The sequence below is a fragment of the Pan troglodytes genome, chromosome 23 (genome assembly GCF_028858775.2).
Source record: "Pan troglodytes isolate AG18354 chromosome 23, NHGRI_mPanTro3-v2.0_pri, whole genome shotgun sequence".
Taxonomy (NCBI): Eukaryota; Metazoa; Chordata; class Mammalia; order Primates; family Hominidae; genus Pan; species Pan troglodytes.
Genome location: NC_086016.1, coordinates 38,265,189 through 38,288,094, shown reverse-complemented (window position 1 = coordinate 38,288,094; position 22,906 = coordinate 38,265,189). Strand labels below are relative to the sequence as shown.

The 22,906-nt window shown below is 48.4% G+C and overlaps 1 protein-coding gene across 4 annotated transcripts; it reads left to right on the top strand.

The window, feature by feature from the left end:
• Positions 1 to 7,977: 7,977 nt before the first annotated feature.
• On the top strand, positions 7,978 to 21,437 carry APOL2 (apolipoprotein L2). 4 transcript variants are annotated; one of them, XM_016939083.4, is made up of 6 exons: positions 7,978 to 8,163; positions 10,419 to 10,543; positions 14,157 to 14,210; positions 14,376 to 14,464; positions 16,151 to 16,277; positions 19,383 to 21,437. In XM_016939083.4, the coding sequence occupies exons 1-6, from the start codon at positions 8,086 to 8,088 to the stop codon at positions 20,257 to 20,259; spliced, it is 1,350 nt and encodes a 449-aa protein (XP_016794572.1). In that variant the 5' UTR covers positions 7,978 to 8,085; the 3' UTR covers positions 20,260 to 21,437. The 4 variants fall into 4 exon arrangements, with proteins under 4 accessions (XP_016794572.1, XP_063663939.1, XP_016794571.1 ...); XM_063807869.1 differs by lacking the exon at positions 10,419 to 10,543 and having other exon boundaries at positions 7,987 to 8,163; XM_016939082.4 differs by lacking the exons at positions 7,978 to 8,163; positions 10,419 to 10,543 and adding an exon at positions 8,228 to 8,468.
• The last annotated feature ends 1,469 nt before the right edge of the window (positions 21,438 to 22,906 follow it).

The following is a 22,906-nucleotide window of genomic DNA, read 5'->3' as shown; positions in this document are numbered from 1 at the left end:
CCATGTATCATTGCTTAACCCAAGGGCTTGGTGACATTGTTGTACAGGTAGTCACGCCATATTGTGGGGTTAGCTGGTGATGTGCTGTCATTGTGTCTATCAATACACAGTTGCACAACTGACTACCTGTATTTGTGCTATGGTTGTTCTGTCTGCTGTTATAGCTAAAGTGCAAGTTTACCCATGCCCCACTGCACCAAAGCAATTGCAAACCTTCCCCGGCCTCTGGGAATAGAATCTTCACTGCACTACAATTGCGCAGTGAAGAATTAACTTTACCCCAGGAGAGGTCTTCCCATTGTCCTCTACCCCTGTGAAGTGATCTCCAGGCCCCTGGAATGCCCCGCCTGGTAGGAATGTCTTTGTTTCCCTGGTGGTTTGGCTACAGGACAGTATAGCAAATGTGATGGATGATGGGGGTTTGGGGCTATTGGGTATCTCTTCTCACCACCAGAGGATCTGGGGACTAATGGTGTGAGACCTCAGGGAGGGGCTGGAAACTCCAGGTCAGCCATGAGTGCAGCCTGTGGTCAAGCCCCAGCAAACACTCTGGACACTAAGGCATGGGTTGAGAAAGTCTTTCTGTTTGACCAAACTCCAGTTGGGCTCTTCTGAGCCTCTTCTCCTCTAGGCACCAACCTTGGCCTTCCATGCCCATCCCATGCTTGCTGGGCCTGCACCACCCTGGCTCAGCAAGAATCCCCCTGAGTCAGTTTAGGGAGGGTCCTCCCCTCTTACTGTCTGAGCACACTTGCTATCTGATCACTCTCCTCACCTGCCCCTTGATGGGTGAGTGTCTGACCTGCCTTTAGGGAAAATCCTGTTAGGCCAGTTTAGCATGAACCCCCGACTCTGGTGCCTCCTGTCAGTCCTGTTCCATCTGCTGCCCCTCACCCTGGTGTTGGCTGTGACTCCCCCTCTGTCTTTACTGTATTGGGAGCTGGGCTCAGTCTCCCTCCCCTGTAACAACAATCCTGAATAAAGGCTTCCTTCCTGATCTAATGTGATTCACAGGAATGTTTCCTTAACTGGGTGAGCTTCCCTGGTTGGCAACACCCCATGTGTTTTGTCCCACATTGACACAGGAGAACGCAGCCTCCTGAGGACAACGAAGCTTCACACCTGAAACCCTCCTAGACTCTGCCCTGTGTGTCTCTTCCTTAGGCTGATTTTAACCTGTGTTTTTTCCCTGTGATAAACCACAGTCATGCAATAACAGTTTTCAGTGAGTTACGTGAATTCCTCTAGTGAATTATAAAATCTAAGGATGGATTTAGGAATCCCCTTAAATTTGCAGTTAGTGTCAAAGGTAAGGGTGCCCTCAGACATTGCAGTTTTGGTAACTCTGAGTACTCAGAATTCAAACAAAACCAAAAACAGACCTACACAAGATCACTTTACCTGGCATCTGCTCTCTTCCAATGCCTCATGCCCTTTGACCTTCTGACTGATGGTCACTGGTTCCAAGCACCGCACCAGTTGACTGGAGGAGGAGACCTGGCTATTAGTTTTGGAGAGTCCACATGGATTCTCCAGCCACCTTACTGCCTCCTGACCTACCACCTGCACCTCCAACCTTCCAGGTCTCACTCTCAGATGTCACCAGCCTAATCGATGCCTTAGGAGTGATGGCTTCACCTCTGTGCTTGCCAAGGCCATGTGCAATTTTATGGAGCCTCTAGAAGACTCAAGACACTTTCAGAACCATCTATATAAATTGCTAATGCTGAAAAGACCTGAATTTGGACAAGATGGTAGACGAAGTGTTTTCCTCTTTGGTTGGCAACTTATGAGTTTCCTCAGAACCCCTGAAATTACACAAATTGGCAGCCACCCATTCTGACTCTGGAAGTGGTCACTAAGCCACACTGCTTTCCCAGGGTCAGGGGCTACTCTATGTAGAACACAAGAGGGTCCCAAAGGGCAGGCAAAAACTCCACAGTTCTCACAGTTCTCAGGCTTGGTGTGGGGGAAACCGTCACTCACGGCCCACTATGCCAATCACTGATGGGATCAAATCAGGGAGGGAAGAAATATCCCTCTCCCACTCATGTGTCCTCTGCAAGTCAATGACCTCCTTATGTTTGGTGTCCTTGGTGCCTCCCTCCTCTCACCCTAGTCCTGGCCCTGGTGTCCCAGCCTTCCTACTTACCCTCCAATTAGGCCCACTTATGCCCATCCTGACCCCTGGTTCTGCCCCTGGTCCAGGTCTATCTGGACTTTTCGGCAGGATCATGGTACTTGGTCCCCCACCTTTGACCTGGAGTTCACTCTAAGGCCTTCACCATCCTCCTATATGATTGAATTACTATTCCCATTGGACAGATGCCAGATGCCAGATGCCAGTCTCCAAGGCATAATCCTAGAGGCCCACAGCTGTGCAGGGACAGAAGCCAGGATCCGTCCCAGCTCTGATCAACTTCACTCCAGCCTCTCCATGTCCTGGGCCAGCAGAAGGGTTCTGCTGTGTTTGTGCAATTCCTCAGATGGGGAGGAAATAGGCCTGGGCCAGAATCGCCAGGAACACACATTGATTTGGTCAGGATTTTTCTGACTTGTCCCAAAGGAAGTGCTTCTTGGCTTTCATCTCCAAGAAGGAGAACTTTGGCCCTGGTCTCTTCCCACCAAGCTTTTTAAAAGTTAATGTTAGAAGTCTGAGGAAGATGGCAGATAGGAGACAGGGCTAACATGCAGCTCCCACTTGGATGGACAGGACAGCACGTGGAGACCCACATCAGGTAATAATGTGTGCCAAGAACCGCCACAGGAATGTACCAGGAAAACTGAAAGAATTCACAGATCCTTTGAAAGAAGTGGCATGCTCCTTGCCAATTCTATGAGACAGGCAAAAAACTGGGAGTTCCCAAAGTGTGAGGGAGGGAAAATCTGCCTCCAAACACACATCGCCCCTGGGGAATCTGAAAATCCAGATTACAGGAGAGGGATTTAACCTTACCCATAGCTGAAATGGATTCAGAGAACCATGCAAAATGTAAAAGTAGAAGCAGAAGTGGGAAGAGTCCTGGAGGCATTCCCAGTGTCCAGCTCAAGCCCAGGGCACCATCCCTGGCGGTATCTCACAGAGGCCTTTGGGGAAAGCAGCCAGCAGAATTTGGGAGGGGTCACAGGGTGAAAGAAGCTTCCAGCTGGATTTTCTAATAATTTCTACTGGGCTTGAATTTTCTTGAGCAGAATCCAGGGGGAGAACAGGAACTTCTGCAAGTATGAGCCCAGGAGCCACCACTGACACTGTGGGCCAATGGGGAGAGGCAAGGCCTGAAAGCCGTGCTTGCTTTTTCAGTGGAGAAGCTTATGGCCTGGGACAAGGTCTGAGTTCTGCGCACAGGCTGCCTGAATCTAAACTTGGCATTGTTAGTGGGGCACTGCGGGAGCAAGGCCAGCCTTGCCAACTACATGTGATCTGGGTGAGGCCTCTCGCTGCCAGCTATCCCCCACTTCCCTGGCGAACTATATGGCACAGCAGAGGCAGCCATAATCCCCTCTGTAACAAACCCCATTGGCCTTAGGACAATCTGCATCCCTCACAGTGGCCGCAGCAAGCCCTGCTTAAGGAAAGTCTGAGCTCAGACCCAGCTAACCCTGCCCCTCACCTGATGGTATTTCTCTACTTATCCTGGTAGCTGAACGCAAAAGACATAAACTCGTGGGAGCTTTATGGCCCTGCCAATCACCTGAGAAACTAGAATACTTACCCTGGTCAACCTAGGGCAAGCTTGTATCTCCCTTCTACTACCGCAGCTGGTGCTCTCTTGAAAGTGCCACTTCCTGGCTGGAGACCAACCAACTCAGGCCATTACAGCAACTCATGACAGAATAACCCTATTCCCAGGAAGGAGAAGACAAGAGCTAATACCACTGCCTGCAACATCCTGACTAACCAGAGGTCCTCAGTCTCTCCACATGACAGCTTCACTGCTAGCATAACCAGCATTCGAGAAAACAGCACACTAAAGAAAACTACAACCAATGACTCTCACGGAGTCTACTTCACTCGCCTGTCACCTACACCAGAGTAGGTGCTGGTATCCATGGCTAGGAGACCAGAAGATGATCACATCACAGGACTCTTTGCAGACATTCCCCAGCACCAAACCGAAGCCTGGTATAGCCCCGGTGGGTGGCTATACCCAGAAGAGCAATAACAATCACTGCAGTCTGGCTCTCAGGAAGCCCTATTCCTAGGAAAAGGAGAGTACCACATCAAGGAATAACCCGTGGGACAAAAGAACCTGAACAGAAGGAGTTGAGTTTCAGATCTTTCCACTGAAATAGTCTACCCAAATGAGAAGGAACCGGAAAAGTAATTCTGGTAATATGACAAAACATATTTCTATAACACCCCCCAAAGCTATTTCTAGCTCCCCAGCAATAGATACAAGCCAACAAAAAATCTCTGAATTGCCATATAAAGAATTTAGAAGGTTGATTATTAAGCTATTCAAGGAGATAGCAGAGGAAGGTGAAAACCAACTTAAAGAAATTTTAAAAAATACAGAATATGGATGAAAATTCTCCAGAGAAATAGATATCACAAAGAAAAAACAATCACAACTTCTGGAAATGAAAGACACACTGAAAGAAATACAAAAGGCACTGGAAAGTTTCAACAATAGACTAGAACAAGTAGAAGAAAGAACTTCGGAGCTTGAAGACATGGCTTTCAAATTAACCCAATCAGACAAAGACAAAGAAAAAAGAATTTTAAAAAATGAGCAAAGCCTCCAAGAAATTTGAGATTATGTTAAATGGCCAAATTTAAGAATAATTGGTGTTGCTGAGGATGAAGAGAAATCTAAAAGTTTGGAAAACTTATTTGAGGGAATAATTGAGGAAAACTTCCTTGGCCTTGCTAGAGATCTAGATATCCAGATACAAGAAGTTCAAAGAGCATCTGGGAAATTCATCACAAAATGATCCTCACCTAGCCACATGTCATCAGGGTATCTAAAGTCAAGAAGAAGGAAATAATCTTAAGAGCTGTGAGACAAAAGCATAAGGTAACCTGTAAAGGAAACTCTATGAGATTAACAGCTAATTTATCAGCAGAAACCATACAAGCCAGAAGGGACTGGAGTCCTGTTGTTAGCCTCCTTAAACAAAATAATTGTTAGTCAAGAATTTTGTATCCAGCAAAACTAAGTTTCATAAATGAAGGAGAGATAAAGTCTTTTTCAGACAAACAAATGCTGAAAGAATTCGCCACTACCAAGCCAGTACTACAAGAAATGCTAAACGGAGTTCTAAGTCTTGAAACAAAACCTTGAAATACACCAAAATAGAACCTCCTTACAGCATATTGGTTTATAAGCCTTAGGGCCTATAAAACAATAACACAATGAAAAAAATAAAGTATTTAGGCAACAACTTGCCTGATGAATAGAACAGCACTTTATATCTCAATACTAACATTGAATGAAAATGGGCTAAATGGTTCACTTAAAAGGTACAAGGGCTGGGGGCAGTGGCTCACATCTGTAATCCCAGCACCTTGGGAGGCTAAGGCAGGCAGATCACGAGGTCAGGAGATCGAGACCATCCTGGCTAACACAGTGAAACCCCATCTCTACTAAAATACAAAAAAAAAAAAAAAAAAATTTAGCCGGGTGTGGTGGCGGGTGCCTGTAGTCCCAGCTACTCGGGAGGCTGAGGCAGGAGAATAGCATGAACCCAGGAGGTGGAGCTTGCAGCGAGCCAAGATCGCACCACTGCACTCCAGCTTGGGTGACAGAGAGAGACTCCATCTCAAAAAAAAAAAAAAAAAAAAAAAAGGTACATAATGGCAGAATGGTACTGGTATAAAAATAGGCACATAGATCAAGGGAACAGAACAGAGAACCCAGAAATAAAGCTAAATACTTTCAGCTAACTAGTCTTTGACAAAGCAAAGAAAAACATATAGTGCGGAAAGGAGACCCTATTCAACAAATGGTGCTAGGATAATTGGCAAGCCACATGTAGAAGAATGAAACAGTATCCTCATACAAAAATCAACTCAAGATGGATCAAAGACTTAAATCTAAAACCTGAAACCATAAAAATTCTAGAAGATAACATCAGAAAAACTCCTCCAGACATTGGCTTAGGCAAAGAATTCAGGACCAAGAACCCCAAAATAAATGCAACGAAAACAAAAATAAAGAGATGGGACCTAATTAAAGTAAAAAGCTTCTGCACAGCAAAATAAATAATCAGCAGAGAAAACAGACAACCCTCAAAGTGGGAGAAAATATTTGCAAACTGTGCATTTGACAAAGGACTAATATCCAGTTTCTACAAGGAACTCAAACCAATCAGCAAGAAAAAAAAAATAATCCCATCAAAAAGTGGGCAAAGGACATGAATAGACAATTCTCAAAAGAAGATATACAAAATGAAATGGCCAAAAAACATATGAAAAAGTGCTCAAGATCACTAATTATCAGAGAAATGCAAATTAAAACTGCAATAAGTTGCCACCTTACTCCTGCAAGAATGGCCATAATTTAAAAATCAAAGAAGAATAGAAGGGCGCGGTGGCTCACACCTGTAATCCCAGCACTTTGGGAGGCCAAAGCAGGTGGATCACTTGAGGTCAGGAGTTCAAGACCAGCCTAGCCAAAATGGTGTGAATATGGTGAAAAGGGAAAACTTTTACACTGGTGGTGGGAATGTAAACTAGTACAACCACTATGGAAAACAGTATGGCAACTCCTTAAAAAACTAAAAGTAGAATACCATTTGACCCAGTAATCCCACTACCGGGTATCTACCCAGAGGAGAAAAGTTATTATATAAAAAAGATACTCGCACATGCAAGTTTATAACTGCATAATTTGCAACTGAAAAAATATGGAACCAACCTAAATGCTCATCAGCCAACAAGTGGATGAAGAAAATGTGTGTGTGTGTATATATATATATATATATATATATATATATACACACACACACACACCCCTATATATGTATATGCCATGGAATATTACTCAGCCATAAAAAGGAAGGAAATAATGGCATCCGTAGCAACCTGGGTGAAGTTGGACACCATTATTCTGAGTGAAGTAACTCAGGAATGGAAAACCAAATATTGTATGTTCTCATTTATTAGTAGGAGCTAAGCTATGAAGACACAAAGTCATAAGAAGGATACAATGGGCTGGGCGCGGTGGCTCACACCTGTAATCCCAGCACTTTGGGAGGCCGAGGCAGGTGGATCACTTGAGGTCAGGAGTTCAAGACCAGCCTGGCCAAAATGGTGAAACCCCATCTCTACTAAAAATACAAAAAATTAGCTGGGTGTAGTGGCGGGCACCTGTAATCCCAGCTACTCAGAGGCTGAGGTGGGAGGATGGCTTGATTGTGTCACTTGAAGTAGCTATGATTGTGCCACTGCTCTCCAGCCTGGGCTGCAGAGCAGGACTCTGTATCAAAAACATAACAGAAAACATAACCTCAGAAGCATTACAATAAATATGCAATAAGCATCCACCCAGCATGTGTGGGGGACTGGGCTAATGCTGATGGCATGTGTGGGAGTAAGGCAGGCATCTGAGGAATGTGGCGGAACGGAAGGACGGGGAGTAATCTGGAGAGCCCCACGGTCAGTCAGTGGCAGGTCTTTCTTGAGCTCAGAAAGGTTAGGTAACTAGTTCAGATCAGACAGTAAAACAGGGGCAGAGCCTGGATTTGCACCCAGGCTTGAGTCTGACTTCTCTCCCCTACCTGCTGTGCCCTTAAACTGCAGAGATCGGGGGAGGAGAGGCAAGCAGCTCAGATGGGTTCAAAAAACTCCCCGGGCTCAACTCTGGTTCTCACTGCCTGAGACATGGGCAGCTGACACAGCAGACCTTGAATCCTGAGGATGTGAGGCGGGTGGGTTGGATGAGAGGGACCTGGATGTCTGGTCTGCGGCTGCTCCTCTAAGTGCAGCAGCAAGGAGGCTGGGCCTGGACTGCAGGTGGTGCTGGGGAGCAGCGTGTTTGCTGTGCTTGGTCATGAGCTGCTGGGAAGTTGTGACTTTCACTTTCCCTTTTGAATTCCAGGGTATATCTGGGAGGCCGGAGGACGTGTCTGGTTATTACACAGATGCACAGCTGGACGTGGGATCCACACAGCTCAGAACAGTTGGATCTTGCTCAGTCTCTGTCAGAGGAAGATCCCTTGGTAAGTTGGGGATGGTGTGATCTCCCCCCATGTCCTTATTCTTGCAATAGCTCTATAAGGGAAGGATCATTCAGCTTTTGTAGATAAGCTCAGAGAGGTTAGGCAGCTGGTTCAGATCAGACAGGAAAGCAGTGGCAGAGCCGGGATTTGCACCCAGGCTTGAGTCTGATTGCTCCCTCCCTCCTGCTGGGCCCGTAAACTGTAGAGAGAGGTGGGGAAAACAGCTCAGATGGGTTCACAAAGCTCCCCGGGCTCAGCTCTGGTTCTGACACCCTCAGACATGGCCAGCTGACCCCAGAAGAAAGGTAGGTGTTGGGGGTGCCCATCTCTTTGGGAAATTTGAAGGAATCAAAGAAGGTGGAGGAGGGGAGGTGACCTGGAGCCCGGCATGTCCTTGTGGCCGGGCCACACCCAGGCTGGCCAGAGGATGCTGCTGCTGAAGCCCAATGGGAACAACAGATTTCTTTTGAGACACAAGGAACTCAGAGGTTGTCTCACTCACCCTGAGTCTGAGCACCTACTTGTGCCAGGCCCTGTGGGGAAACTGAGGCCCTGGGAGGGGAATGACTTGCCAGGGTCCCGTGTCAGGAGGCTGAGCAGGCAGATCATAGGACTTCACGTCTCTGGCCCTCACCTCTGTCCCTCTGTTCAGACCTCTGGGCTGATGGAGAAGAAACAGGCTGTGCTGTGTCCCTAATGGGAAACATGGCTGAGACAGGGGAGTGAGAAGGTCGCATTGCAGAATGGTACCTGTGGCATGATGCCAGCTTTGCAATCATGAGATTCAAAAGCCACACTGTGGAATTGTGAGTATAACTACAGGAGTGAGAGCTTAGGTCTCTGTGTTTGTAGAAGCAGAATCAAACCTGGACACTGTTGGATTATTAAAATCACCCACTTTTGCTTCAATATCAGAGTCACAAGGGCAGATGTTGGCCTCCCCTCTGCCCTCCAAGCGCTGTGTGACTCTGGGCAAGTCACCTCCCCTCCCAGCCTAAGATTTTTCCCCTCTAAAAAACCTGATAGAGCTGCCAAAATTCCATGAAATCAGGGGGGTAATTTCTGTGAAATCTGAGTCATGGTCTTATTTGTTCTTCACCAAAAAGAGATGCCCATCAAGATAGAAAGAAAAATTAAATTCAATTCCTCAACTGAAAGTGAAACTGAAGCTGGGCCGTGTCATCCAGAGGCTGGTTGCTTTTAGTTCAAGTAATGCCTCCTGCACCTGGGATTTCAGCCAGGCTGTGCCAGGGAGGGCGGAGGGCATCCGGGTCAGTCGTAGGGGATGCAGCTGGGAACACAACAGGGTCCCCATTGAATGTTCAGAGTCTAAAGGGGAGACAGAGGCCCAAAGAGCCACATACAGGTAGAGCTCCCTCTGGAAAGCAGAGTGCTCAGGGAGCCTGGGGAGGGTTGGGGGCCGCCGTATGGACCAGGCAGCTTTGGGTGGGTCTCTGAGGACAGGTGACTTGCACATGGTGGGGACAGTGGGGGGGACATTCCAGGGTGAGGGAGCAGCTGAGTGAAGGCCTGAGGCTGGGGATGGGAGTGGGAGGAGTAGATGGGCTCCAGGAGGCACCGAAGCAGGGCGTCAGTGGGTGCCTGGACCTAAGATGACTGTGGTGGCAGGTAGCGGTGAGGAAGGTGGGGGCCAGAGCATCAGAGGGCCTGTGTGCCCTGCTATGGGGTTTGAACTTGACCGTGGCTTTTCACTGAAGATTCCTCAGAAGGGTGCAGTGCCACGGCTGAGGGCTGTAATTCAGTGCTGTGGGAGGCAGAGGCGGGAGAATCACATGATGCTAGGAGCTCAAGACAGCTTGGGCAACACAGGAGATGCTGTCTCTCTGAAATGAAAAATTAACAAATTAGTCCTGCATGGTGGCGTGTGCCTGTAGTCCCAGCTACTTGGAAGGCTGAGGCAGGAGGATCACTTGAGCCCAGGGGCTCTAGGCTACAGCAAGCTGTGATAGCCCCAAAGCACTCCAGACTGGGTGACAGAGCAAGACAGTTTCTCAAAAATAAAATGAAAATGACGATTTCTCAGGAAATCATTTCGACTCCTCTTTCCCTGCCCAAGGAGGATGCCCCCCAACCACTTGGAGGGAGATGCTTTGCTGAGAGTCCCTGTCCTCTGCATCTGGAGAGCTTGGCTCAGAGCTGAGGTGGGAGGGAGGGCTCCTCTTCCAGGTCGCTCCGTTGGACACCGGAATTGACCAACCTGCAGGTTCACCCATGGAGTACACACTGTGTCCTAGTCAAGCCTGAGGGGCAGTATCCAGCCTCAACCCCCAGCAGAGGCTCCAGACAAAGGTGGGAGCCAGGCCAACAATGACCCAGGAGGGTGGGATCCTGGATGCAGCTCCTCACAAGTATTGGGCATGTCCGAGGCCCCAGCTCTCTCTGCCCTCCTGCTCCTCTTCTCCCTCCTGGTCCTCCTGGTTCTCATGGCTCATGAGATGGTGTTGAGACAGCTCCCCTGGCCTAGGGTGTCACAGAGTGAACAAAGCAGGAAGAAGGGGAAGAGAAGCCCCCCTCCCGTCACCCCGTCCCTTACAGCAAGAAGTGTCCAGATGCCCCTCTGCCTACTCCCCTGGTGAACTGCTGCCCAGGACTGGGTCCCCCTTTTACTCTTGCTGCGTAGGGGCCCCAGAAGACAGATATCTGGATGCCTCGATCCTGAAACAGAGGTGGGAAGTGGAAAGAGGGAGGCGAGTGGCTTTGGAGGAGGGGGCTTTTGTATAAGAGCTGGAGGATGGAACCCCATCAGGGGGCCCGGGAACCACTGAGCTGTTAAAATAAAGTCTGCAAACAAAGACCAGCTGCTGGAAGTGGGTGTGCGGGGCAGTGTGCAGGGACACATGGTGAGAAAAGAACAATGGCAATGCTTGGAGCCGCCCCTAACTGGGATGGGCCTGAATCGGTATTATCATTATTACTTATAGTGTCATTATTAGTCATTTCCGTCTTGTTTGTGCACTCCCTCTATCTCTCCTCTCCACCTTTTTCCTAATATTGTATTACCAGTTTTATGTCCTCCATTAGCAACTTTGTAGCTGTAAACAATTTACTTACAACTTTCTTTCTTATACTCTCAGTTTTACCTAGTATTTCTTGACTCCCCTCTTTAAAAGATGACAATATTAATCCTCCTTCTCCTTCGTTCAGTGCTTCACATCCCAACTGCTACCTTTGTGCTTTAAGTTTGTACTAATCGGTAACAAGTATATTTAGTTCTCATATTTATATGCTCTGTTCTGTTCTCAAAGTTAAAAATCAAACAAGAGTGTTTACATTTTGTGATGTTTTAAATACTATTTACTGTGGAGCTGAGTTGTACACCATGTTTGCACATGTTTTGTGGCACAGCTTTACTTTTTCCTGATGTTTCTAATTGCCTTTGTTTTTTTTTCTCCCTTGTACTGCTTGCCTTCATCATTTCCTCAGTTTCTCTCAAACTGTGAATCCTTTGAGGTATTCTATTGAGTCCCCTTTTCCCACAGAACCATTCCCTTTTTATTCCATCCTGGACTGGTCGTTTTGTAGGCCTGCTGCATGTCCCACTGTGATCCTCAGATTCCCTTCTCTCTGGGTTGATTTTCCTGTTTTCTGGATCCCATGTCTTTTTCTTTCTTGGTTATCCCCACCTGCCCTCCATGGATGCACAACACGTACACACACACACACACACACACACACACACACACCCTTTCTTCCTCCCGGTGGCTCATTCTCAAGTAGCTTTCTTAGAACACCCTGTGACCCTGTGCCTGGTAACTTTTCTATTCCCCATATAGCTCCTTTTCTTCTGTCATCGTTTTGGTTTATTTTCTGGAGGATTTCCGTGACTTTCTTTCACATGGTCTCTCTAGACTTGTTTATTTGATCATCACCTTTTAGTTTCCAGAAAATCTTTTTTTGTTTGTTTCATTGATTTTTCTTCTTTTCTGTATATCTTAAGTTTATGAATAAAATATTTTTTAATCTCCCTGAGGACATGGGTTTGAGATTTAAAAAATTACTTGTTTGTTCTGGACTCCTTTTGTATTTGGTCATCTTGGTCTATTTCCCCACTTTCACCTTTCTCCAATTTCTGATCCTAGATCTATTCATATTGAACGGGGTGGGGGGCAGGTCTACTGGCAGTCTTCCCTGTAGGGTGATTGAATGGGAACCCACTGAAGTGTCAGAATACAAAGATATTATTTCTGGGGCATATTGCTTCAGTCATGAACTCTCTGATTTTTTTCACTGGTGTAGACTCAAGGCTGGCATGAATCCCATATGGCACGTGGGCCTGGTGAACTCCTCCCCTCTCTGAGGCTCTGCCTAGTAGACCACTCTGCCTGGCTGGATGCCCTCTCGGCGTTGCTGTGGTTCACAGCTCCCTTCACCCCTCTTTATTCAGTTATCATTTCTTCAGCCAGTTCTGTTTTCCAACATCTCTTGGCGTCTCTGATTTCCTGTTGCCCTCATTTAAATTTTCATTGGCAGCAGAGGGTGCAGAGGCAGTGCGTGAGTTCTTGAGTCCGTCTGTCTGGGTGGGAACCCAGTCTTTACCACGTAGTAGATTCTGAGCTTGGGCAAGTCACTGAACATCTGTTTCAGTTTTCTTACCTGAAAATGGAAATACCAATGGTACACACTTCCTAGGTTCTTGGAAGAGTTCTGTGAGTTACTATTTATAACATCTTAGAGCAATTAGTGGTGCAAAATCCACCAATGTTTGCCCACATTAACATTAAGTGCCATTATACCTGTAAGTGCCTTGACTATGGCTGTAGTTTGATCTCAGGAGGGGAGGTTGATAAATGCTCTTCTGTCTTCTTAAAACAGTGCCTAAAGATGATTAATATGATTAACATTTGCTATTTTCCCTCACCTCCCAAGGTAAGATAATCAGGAGCAGAATGTGAAGAACTTTCCTCTATATAAAGATCAGCATTTATTCAGGCCGGGTGTGGTGGCTCATGTTTGTAATCCAGCACTTTAGAGGGCAGGGTGGGAGGATCCCCTAAGGCCAGGATTTTGCCAGCAGCCTGGGCTGCATACTAGGAGTGAGACCTTGTCTCAAGGAATAATGTTTTGTTTTTTGTTTTGTTTTGTTTTCCTGAAGAAAAGACTACTGAGAGCCAGTAAGACTGAAAGAATGGACACCTTCATATCCTGTTAGTTTGAGTGTGAATTGGTACAGTTTTCATACAGAGTGGCTCTAGGTATAAAAACTTTTGAGATGTTAATAGCTTTTGACCTAGTCATTCTACTCTTAAAAGTATCTTAAGGAAATAATCTCAAATGTGAGCAGTTTTACGTGAGGGAGGATATTCTTTGTAGCATAATTTATATGAAGAATTAGAAACACCCTAAGGTCCATCAGCTAGGGGAGGACAGCAGAGGGAACAGGGCAGCGCCAGCAGGGCTCGGCAGCCACAGCAGGGGCTGGGCTGGCATCTAGCAGGATCCAGGTCTTTGTGGGACAAAGAATCTTAGAGAAGCAACGGGGACACAGGCTATCCACTGCAGCACCAGTGAGTTCACCAAGACAAAGAGTTGAGCACAGAGTGTGAGACATGGATTTGCAATGAGGAGTCATTTACCATGAGCGTGTATACATGACTCAATATTGTATATTTAAGGGAGTAGAGCACAGTCATTGAAGACATGGGATTGAAGCAGAAGTCCTGGCTCTAGCACTATTGTGAAAACACCCGTAAGTTCCCTAACTTTTGTGGATTCCTCTGTGTTCAAATGGAAAAGTGGTACCCATCTCCTGTCCTGTGTGTGATCATCGAATGAGACACATGTCAGAGGCCGTGCACATCACAGACACACAATACACACTGGCTATCATCAACTAGTTATCACACATGTTCCCAGGCCCAGGTCATTGTCAGAATGTTCCCTCCCATCTCTATTCCTGTGTATAGACTCTGTAGTTTCTGTAATGATCAGATGGCTGCCCCTCCTCTGATTATCTTCTCCTCATACCCCTACAGGACAAGAGGACCCTGCCTTGGTGTGAGAGTGAGGGAAGAGGAAGCTGGAACGAGGTGAGTTTCTGTAAATACCAGCTGGCAGGGCCCCAGGAGATAGAGAAACACTCTGGAAATTTGCTGCTACCACAGAGGGATCTGCAAAGACCCAGCCACCACCAGCCTCCCTCTGTACACAGGAGGCTCACATTCGATCCCACAATTTGTTTTCTCCTTCTCAAGGGTTAAGGAAAACCTTCCAGTCTGGACAGTGACTGGAGAGCTCCAAGGAAAGCCCCTCGGTAACCCAGCCGCTGGCACCATGAACCCAGGTAGGCTCGCTTCCTCTTTCCTGGCTAGTTCCTACTCGCACCTAGAACGGAGGGTGGCACCTCCACAGCTGAGTGAGCCCCAGAAGAACCCAGATGGAGAAGGAGGCCGATGAATCTGCCCAGAGCTCAAGAGAGGTCACGTGGAGTCCCCTGACTCAGGGGTCTGTGGGGTCAACTGCATCCTGACCTCTCCTCAGGGTGACACGGCCCAGGTGCCCACTTCCTCCCTACCCTGGCACCCAGCAGATGACTCAAGTGGGGCAGGACAGCCATGAGGAAGTGGAACGAGCAGGGGAGGGGAGTGGGGGAAGAGCAGGGTCCAGGAGGAGGGGAGGGGTGGGAGAGGAGGTTGACCTGCAGCCCTGATCTCTTATCTACCGCTCTTCTCCCTGCTGACCCTGGGTTTTTTCCAGCACAGGCTGGTCCCCTCCCTCCAGCTCTTGCCCTGCACCAGCCCCTCTGTTCTGAGTGGCCCTATGGGAATGTATCATGCTTGACCCAGCTTCCAACTTAAATGGACCCCGGTCTGGCCTTTTCCACGTCCCTTCCGTGTGACCTGGAACTCCTTACCTCCACTCTCGTGTACCATGAAAATAATATTTCCCCATGTTGTCATGAAGATCAAATATTATAAGGGTACCTGGCCTGGCCAAAGCCTGCCACACAGTAGGGCCTCCCTAAGAATTAGTTTGCATCCCCTCTATCTTCTCTATCTATCCCCTGTTGATTCCAGGTGGAAGCCACCCAGTCCCCTCATCTGTGTTAGGGCACCCACCCTGCACTGCCCATCACAAGCACCTGCTGACCAGGGATGACTGCCTCAGGCAGGGCCTCATTCCCATGATCTCAGATACCCCTTGTCAAAGAAAAATCTGAGGCACAGTAACATTTATTTGAATAAGAAGGAATTCATGAATTGAGAAAACCAAACTGGAAGAGGCTTCATGTTATGATGAAAAAGTGTCAGAGACAAGTATTTATCGAGTAAATATGAAACTGCAATAAGGACATTATTTGATTGGTTGCAGTTATAAAACTGCCTGTTTTGATTTACTTTTTTGGAAAATTCCTGGTCACATTGGTGCTGGTGGGTTTAGGAAGGTCTCCGAATCCAGGAGAGACCAGACCTTAGCCTTGTCCAGGTTTTTGACTCCATTGAGAGAAAAAATTTGAGTCAAAGAAAAAGCAAATCAGCTGCAAGGCAGAAGCACAGGCTCAGGGATGGAAGTGCAGGTGGACTCAGAAGAGCCAGTTGGGCCCAGTGGGGTTTGGGGTTTCTGTCTTTGATGGTTTATTAAATTAAGGGGTTGGAGTCTTGGGAGGACTCTCTTGCTGGCTTGCGGCGGCTGCCTTTGCGCTGTGTGCTTACCTGGCCTTATTGTTTCTCTTTCTCTTCTTACAATAGGACACTAGCCCTCTAATAGGATTAGAGCCCTACCCTTGTGATCTCATTCAGTCTTAATTGCTTTCTTAAAGGCCCAATCTTCAAATATAGTCACTCGAGTTTAGGGCTTCAGCATATGAATTTTGGGGGCCCACAATCCCTGTATAGCACTGATGACTCCATCAAACATGTCCCACATCACAGTTGTCCAGGAAAAATTAACATGTAACCACCTAATATGCAATGGCTGTTATGCTCCCCTACACTATCCTCCAACCTTATCCTTTCTTCTTTCCAACTAGAGAGCAGTATCTTTATTGAGGATTACCTTAAGTATTTCCAGGACCAAGTGAGCAGAGAGAATCTGCTACAACTGCTGACTGACGATGAAGCCTGGAATGGATTCGTGGCTGCTGCTGAACTGCCCAGGTAAGCTCCATGGGGTTAATTCCATGGGGCGCCCCAGCGATGCCACTCAGATCTCCCCTGGGCTGGTTTTCCCTGACAGGCACACCTCCTCCAGGCAGCCCCCTCTGCTGGGCTTGAGGATGACCTTCTCGGCCCTCCAGGAGGCATATTTCCTCCATGTCCTTTGCTGGCAGTGAGTAGCCTCAGGCTGAGGGGAGAGGAAGCCCACAGGGACAGGGTCATTTCTGCCATCTGCTGGTGATGGGAACTTTGCCAGTTACTCTCTCACTTTCAGCCTTTCTTCATCAATGGAGTTTTATTGTGAGAAAAATGAGATCATGCATGTAAAGTGCTTAGCATAATGACTGACACATAGTAGGTGCACAGTTAATGTTAACATCTTACAAGCTTGGTGGAAAGAGACCAGGGTTAAGGATCTTCTTCTTGAAGATGGGAGCCCAGCAGGACTTCCTTTGGGACAAGTCAGAAAAATCCTGACCTAACCAATATGTGTTCCTGGGGATGCTGGCTGGGGCCTTTTTTCTCATCTGAGGAATTCCACAAACACGGCAGGACCCTTCTGCTGGTCCAGGATGCTGAGAGGCTGGAGTGGGATCGGACAGCACTGGGTCTCTTCCTGGTTCTGTCTGTGCCTAGTTCCTGGGCTCTGGGCTTATGTCATGGAGACTGGGAACTGTCATCTGTCCAATAGGAATAGCAACTCAATGTCATAGGAGTGTGGTGAAGGCCTTAGAGTCAACTCCAGGTCAAAGGTGGGGAACCAAGGACTAAGATCCTGCCCAAAGGCCCAGAGAAACCAGGACCAGTGTCAGAGCCTGGAGTCAGGATGGAGCAAGAGTCAGCCTTGGTTGTAGGACAAGCAGGAAGGCTGGGGCACCAGGGCTGGGACGGACTAGGTTATGGAAAGAGAGGCACCAAGGGCTTGAAACTTACGGAGGTCATGAACTTGCAGAGGACATGTGAGTGGGAGAGGGATATTTCTTCCCTGTCTGGATGATCCCAACACTCATGGGCATATAGGGTCATGGTTGCCTGTGTCTCTCACCCCATGCCTTAGAACTGGCGAGTTCTGGACTATCCTTTGAGACCTTCTTCTCTTCTACACAGAGAAGCTCCTTACCATGGCATGCCTTAGTGACCATTTCCAAAGTAGAATGAGTTGCTGTCAATTTGTGTAATTTCAGGGGTACTGAGCAGACTCACAACGTCCCAACCGAGGAGGAAAACACTTCCTCTACCATCTTGTCCAAATTCAGGTCTTTTCAGCATTAGCAATTTATATAGGTGGTTCTGAAAGTGTCTTGAGTCTTCTAGTGGTTCCATAAAATTGCACATGGCCTTGGTGTGCACACAGGTGAAGCTGTCACTGCTAAGGCATCAGTTAGGCTGGTGACACCTGCGAGTGAGACCTGGAAGGTTGGGGGTGCTGTGGTAGGTCAGGAGGCAGTAAGGTGGCTGGAGCGTCCATGTGGAGCCAGAATGAATAGCCAGATGTCCCACTCCAGTCAGCTGGGGCAGTGGCCGCACCCAGTAGCCTTCAGCCAGGTGAAAGGGCATGAGGCATTGGAAGGGAGCAGATGCCAGGCAAAGTGATCTCCTGTCTTTCTGAGGTTTTGTTTTTGTTTGAATTCAAAGTACTCAGAGATAGCCAGACTGCAATGTCTGAGGGCACCCTTACCTTTGACACCACCTGCAAATCTATGGGGATTCCTAAAATCATCCTTAGATTTTATAATTCACTAGAAGGACTCACGTAACTCACTGAGAACTGCTATTGCACGATTGTGGTTTATCACAGGGAAAGAACACAGATTAAAATCAGCCTAAGGAAAAGACACACAGGGCAGAGTCTGGGAGGATTTCAGGTGTGAATCTTCATTGTCCTCAGGAGGCTGTGTTCTCCTGTGTGAATGTGGGACAAAACACACGGTATGTTGCCAACCAGGGAAGCTCACCCAGTTAAGAAAAAATTCCTGTGAATCAAATTACATCAGGAAGGAAGTCTTTATTTCAGGATTGTTGTTACAGGGGAGGGAGACTGAGCCCAGTTCTGAATACAGTAAAGACAGAGGGGGAGTCACAGCCAACACCAGGGTGGGGGCGGGAGATGGAACAGGACTGACAGGAGACGCCAGAGTAGGGGGTTCCTGCTAAACTGGCCTAACAGGATTCTCGCTAAAGGCAGGTCAGACCCTCAACCACCAGTGGTGGGGGTGAGGAGCATGATCAGATAGTAAAGGGTGCTCAGACAGCAAGCGGGGAGGACCCTCCCTAAACTGATTTGGGGAGATTCTTGCTGAGCCGAGGTGGTGCAAGTCCAGAAAGCAGTGGGTGAGTGTGGAAGGCCAAGGTCGGCGCCTAGTGGAGAAGAAGCTCTGAAGAGCCCAACTGGAGTTGGTCAAGGAGAAAGTCTTTCTCAACCCATGCCTTAGTGTCCAGAATATCTGCTGGGGCTGGATCACAAGCTGCCCTCATGGCTAGAGTCTCCAGCCCATCCCTGAGATCTCACACCTTTAGTCCCCAAGTCCTCTGGAAGTCAGGAAAGACACCAAATAGCCCCAAACCCTATCATCCATCACATTGCTATACTGTCCCGTGGCCAAATCACCAGGCAAAGAAAGATTTTCCTACCAGGCAGGACATTCCAGGGGCCTGGAGATCACTTCCCAGGAGCTGAGGACAAAGGGAAGGCCTCTCTTTGGGTAAAGTTCATGCTTCACTTTCCTGCCATCCTGGGAATAAGGTCTCTTTGTCTCACTCTCACTGCTCTTTGTTCATCTGTAGAGTTTTCCCTCTCCAAACACTTTGGCAGTCACGGTGTTGACCTGTCCTTGAGTGAGGAGGCATGTTTACCAAACACCTACCATGAAAGAGCATCTGAGATGCCTTTAAGATATTTATTTCCACATGGAATAAGTACTGAGGAATATCTATGATGAACAAAATGTGTTTGAGTTTGAAAGAAAATTCTTTCCATTTGTAAAATTTGTTTCTATTTGATCGATAGTGAAAGCTCTGCAATTTACACAGGATAGAGATCGCATGGAGCTCATTTCACAGATAGGGAAACTGCATTTCTTAATCCTTTAACCTTTCCTTGTGCAGGGATGAGGCAGATGAGCTCCGTAAAGCTCTGAACAAGCTTGCAAGTCACATGATCATGAAGGACAAAAACCGCCACGATAAAGACCAGCAGCACAGGCAGTGGTTTTTGAAAGAGTTTCCTCGGTTGAAAAGGGAGCTTGAGGATCACATAAGGAAGCTCCGTGCCCTTGCAGAGGAGGTTGAGCAGGTCCACAGAGGCACCACCATCGCCAATGTGGTGTCCAACTCTGTTGGCACTACCTCTGGCATCCTGACCCTCCTCGGCCTGGGTCTGGCACCCTTCACAGAAGGAATCAGTTTTGTGCTCTTGGACACTGGCATGGGTCTGGGAGCAGCAGCTGCTGTGGCTGGGATTACCAGCAGTGTGGTAGAACTAGTAAACAAATTGCGGGCACGAGCCCAAGCCCGCAACTTGGACCAAAGCGGCACCAATGTAGCAAAGGTGATGAAGGAGTTTGTGGGTGGGAACACACCCAGTGTTCTTACCTTAGTTGACAATTGGTACCAAGTCACACAAGGGATTGGGAGGGACATCCGTGCCATCAGACGAGCCAGAGCCAACCCTCAGTTAGGAGCGTATGCCCCACCCCCGCAGGTCATTGGGCGAATCTCAGCTGAAGGCGGTGAACAGGTTGAGAGGGTTGTTGAAGGCCCCGCCCGGGCAATGAGCAGAGGAACGATGATCGTGGGTGCAGCCACTGGAGGCATCTTGCTTCTGCTGGATGTGGTCAGCCTTGCATATGAGTCAAAGCACTTGCTTGAGGGGGCAAAGTCAGAGCCAGCTGAGGAGCTGAAGAAGCGGGCTCAGGAGCTGGAGGGGAAGCTCAACTTTCTCACCAAGATCCATGAGATGCTGCAGTCAGGCCAAGACCAATGACCCCAGAGCAGTGCAGCCACCAGGGCAGAAATGCCGGGCACAGGCCAGGACAAAATGCAGACTTTTTTTTTTTTTTTTTTTTTGAGATGGAGTCTCGCTCTATCGCCCAGGATGGAGTGCAGTGGCTCAATCTCGGCTCACTGCAAGCTCCGCCTCCTGGGTTCACACCATTCTCCTGCCTCAGTCTCCCGAGTAGCTGGGACTACAGGCACCTGCCACCACGCCCGGCTAATTTTTTGTATTTTCATTGGAGACGGGGTTTCACTGTGTTAGCCACGATGGTCTCCATCTCCTGACCTCGTGATCTGCCCACCTCGGCCTCCCAAAGTGCTGGGATTACAGGCGTGAGCCACCGCGCCTGGCCAAAATGCAGACATTTCATTAGGGGGATAAGGAGGGTGAGGTAAAGTTTATGGAACTGAGTGTTAGTGACTTTGGCATTTGTGTAGCTGAGCACAGCAAGGGAGGGGTTAATGCAGATGGCAAGTGCACCAAGGAGAAGGCAGGAACACTGGAGCCTGCAGTAAGGGAGGAGAGGGGACTGGAGAGTGTGGGGAACGGGAAGAAGTGGTTTACTTTGGACTGAAGAATATATTGCGGGAAGAATAGAGGGGGAGCTTGCAGGAACCAGCAATGAGAAGGCCAGGAAAAGAAAGAGCTGAAAATGGAGAAAACCAGAGTTAGAGCTGTTGGATACAGGAGAAGAAACAGCAGCTCCACTACCGACCCGCCCCCAGGTTTGATGTCCTTCCAAGAATGAAGTCTTTCCCTGGTGATGGTCTCTCGCTCTGTCTTTCCAGCATCCACTCTCCCTTGTCCTTCTGGGGGTGTATCACAGTCAGCCAGTGGCTTCTTGATGATGGTGGGGTGGTTGTCATGTGATGGGTCCCCTCCAGGTTACTAAAGGGTGCATGTCCCCTGCTTGAACCCTGAAAGGCAGGTGGTAGGCCATGGCTACAATCCCCAGCTGAGGAGCAGGTGTCCCCCAAACTTCCCAGAGAGTATCTGAGAACCAACCAATGAAAACAGTCCCATCGCTCTTACCCGGTAAGTAAACACTCAGAAAATTAGCATGAAAGCAGTTTAGCATTGGGAGGAAGCACAAATCTCTAGAGCTGTCCTGTCGCCGCCCAGGATTGACCTGTGTGTAAGTCCCAATAAACTCACCTACTCACCAAGCTGGACTTGTTCGAGTCATTCTTTGGTCTCACAGCTCCTTCCAAGCTTTGGGAGCCATCAGTCTCAAGTTTTTCTCGTAATGGTGGTGATGGTGGTTGTGATGGCAGCAGAGTGGTGGGGGCCTTGGCAAGTGGCCGGTGCTCTTCCAGACCAGGGGACACCGATGGACCGATGAAGTTCCAGGGGAACTTGAAGTGCTGTGTTGGAAAGAGATTAATTTTAGAAGAAACGAAAAATGAGAGGAGTTGCCAGGAACAGGTCAAGGAAGCTTGAGGTGTGTCCAGGAGTTCAACCCTGCTTGTGGTCATGAGACTTCACCTCTCTGAGCCTCAGTTTCCTCATCAGCTGTAGAAGGGGGCTGGAAAAGGTAATATCTCAGGTCCACCCAGCTCTCCCCATCTTGTGTTCTGGAGACTTGAGTCAATCAGCACTGACTGATGGCTGTGCCTTTGTGGTGCCGATGGAGGCTCCCCTGGGCTCTGGGTGCCTGACTTACCTTCCTCATGATCCTTCTTCCAGGGTCTCAGGGAGCGAAGTTTCAAGGCCCCTCCTGCTCGCTCACTGGACTCTCACTTTCCCAGCTGGTCATTTCCCTGAGACCTCAAAACCCCAAGCCCATTGGGGCACTCGGCGAAAGCTGGTACATGTCTGGCTCTGGCTGAGCACAGGTGTGGTTTCTATCTGCGAGTCAGAGCCCGGGATTGACACGGGACACTCGAGGCTAACTAGTGTCAGAGGGGCCTGTGTGCAGATTGGGAGAGGATCAGCGAAAAATAGAGGGACAAAGAGAGACATCCAGACAGCAAACACCCCCATCCAGTCTGTCCTCACGTTTTGCCCAGACTCCTGCAAGAACTTCCAGAATGGTCTTCTCTGTGCCCCTGCCCCTGTCCCTCCCATGTCCTGGACCATGCTCCACACTGGGCCAGGTTGGGCTTTAACAATATAGTTTCTTTTTTTTCAGATACTCTCACTCTGTTGCAAGGCTGGCAAACCATGGCACGATCATGGCTCACCACATCTTGGACCTCCCGGCCTCAAACTATCCTTCCACCTTGACTCCCTGAGCAATTGGGACCATCCGTGTGTGCCCCAATGCCTTGCTAATTTTTGTATTTTTTTTTTTTTTAATAGAGACAGGGTTTCCCTATCTTGCCCAGGCTGGTCTCAAACTCCTGAGCTCAGGTGATCTGTTCACCCTGGCCTTCCAATGGACTGCAATTGCAGGCATGAGCCACCATGCCCACCTAAGAACATAGATTTGATTGAGCACCTGCTTCCAACCCTCCAATGGCTTCCCATTACTCTTAGCACAAAGATGTAGGCCATGATGCTGCCTAAAGTAGGCTGTTGCGGCCTGGGGTCCTGTGAAGGAAGAGCCAGTGGCAATGTTCTGGTGCAGAGGGTTTGTGTGGGAAGTGATTCTAGGAGCAGAACTGAGGATCCAGGAGGGAAGGAGGAAAAGTTG

Coding starts and splice junctions, on each gene's coding strand:
- APOL2 (XM_016939083.4), top strand. CDS start 8,086: ATGCACAGCTGGACGTGGGATCCACACAGCTCAGAACAGTTGGATCTT. Junction 14,211..14,375: donor GAAGAGGAAGCTGGAACGAG/GTGAGTTTCTGT, acceptor CTCCTTCTCAAG/GGTTAAGGAAAACCTTCCAG. Junction 16,278..19,382: donor GCTGCTGCTGAACTGCCCAG/GTAAGCTCCATG, acceptor TTCCTTGTGCAG/GGATGAGGCAGATGAGCTCC.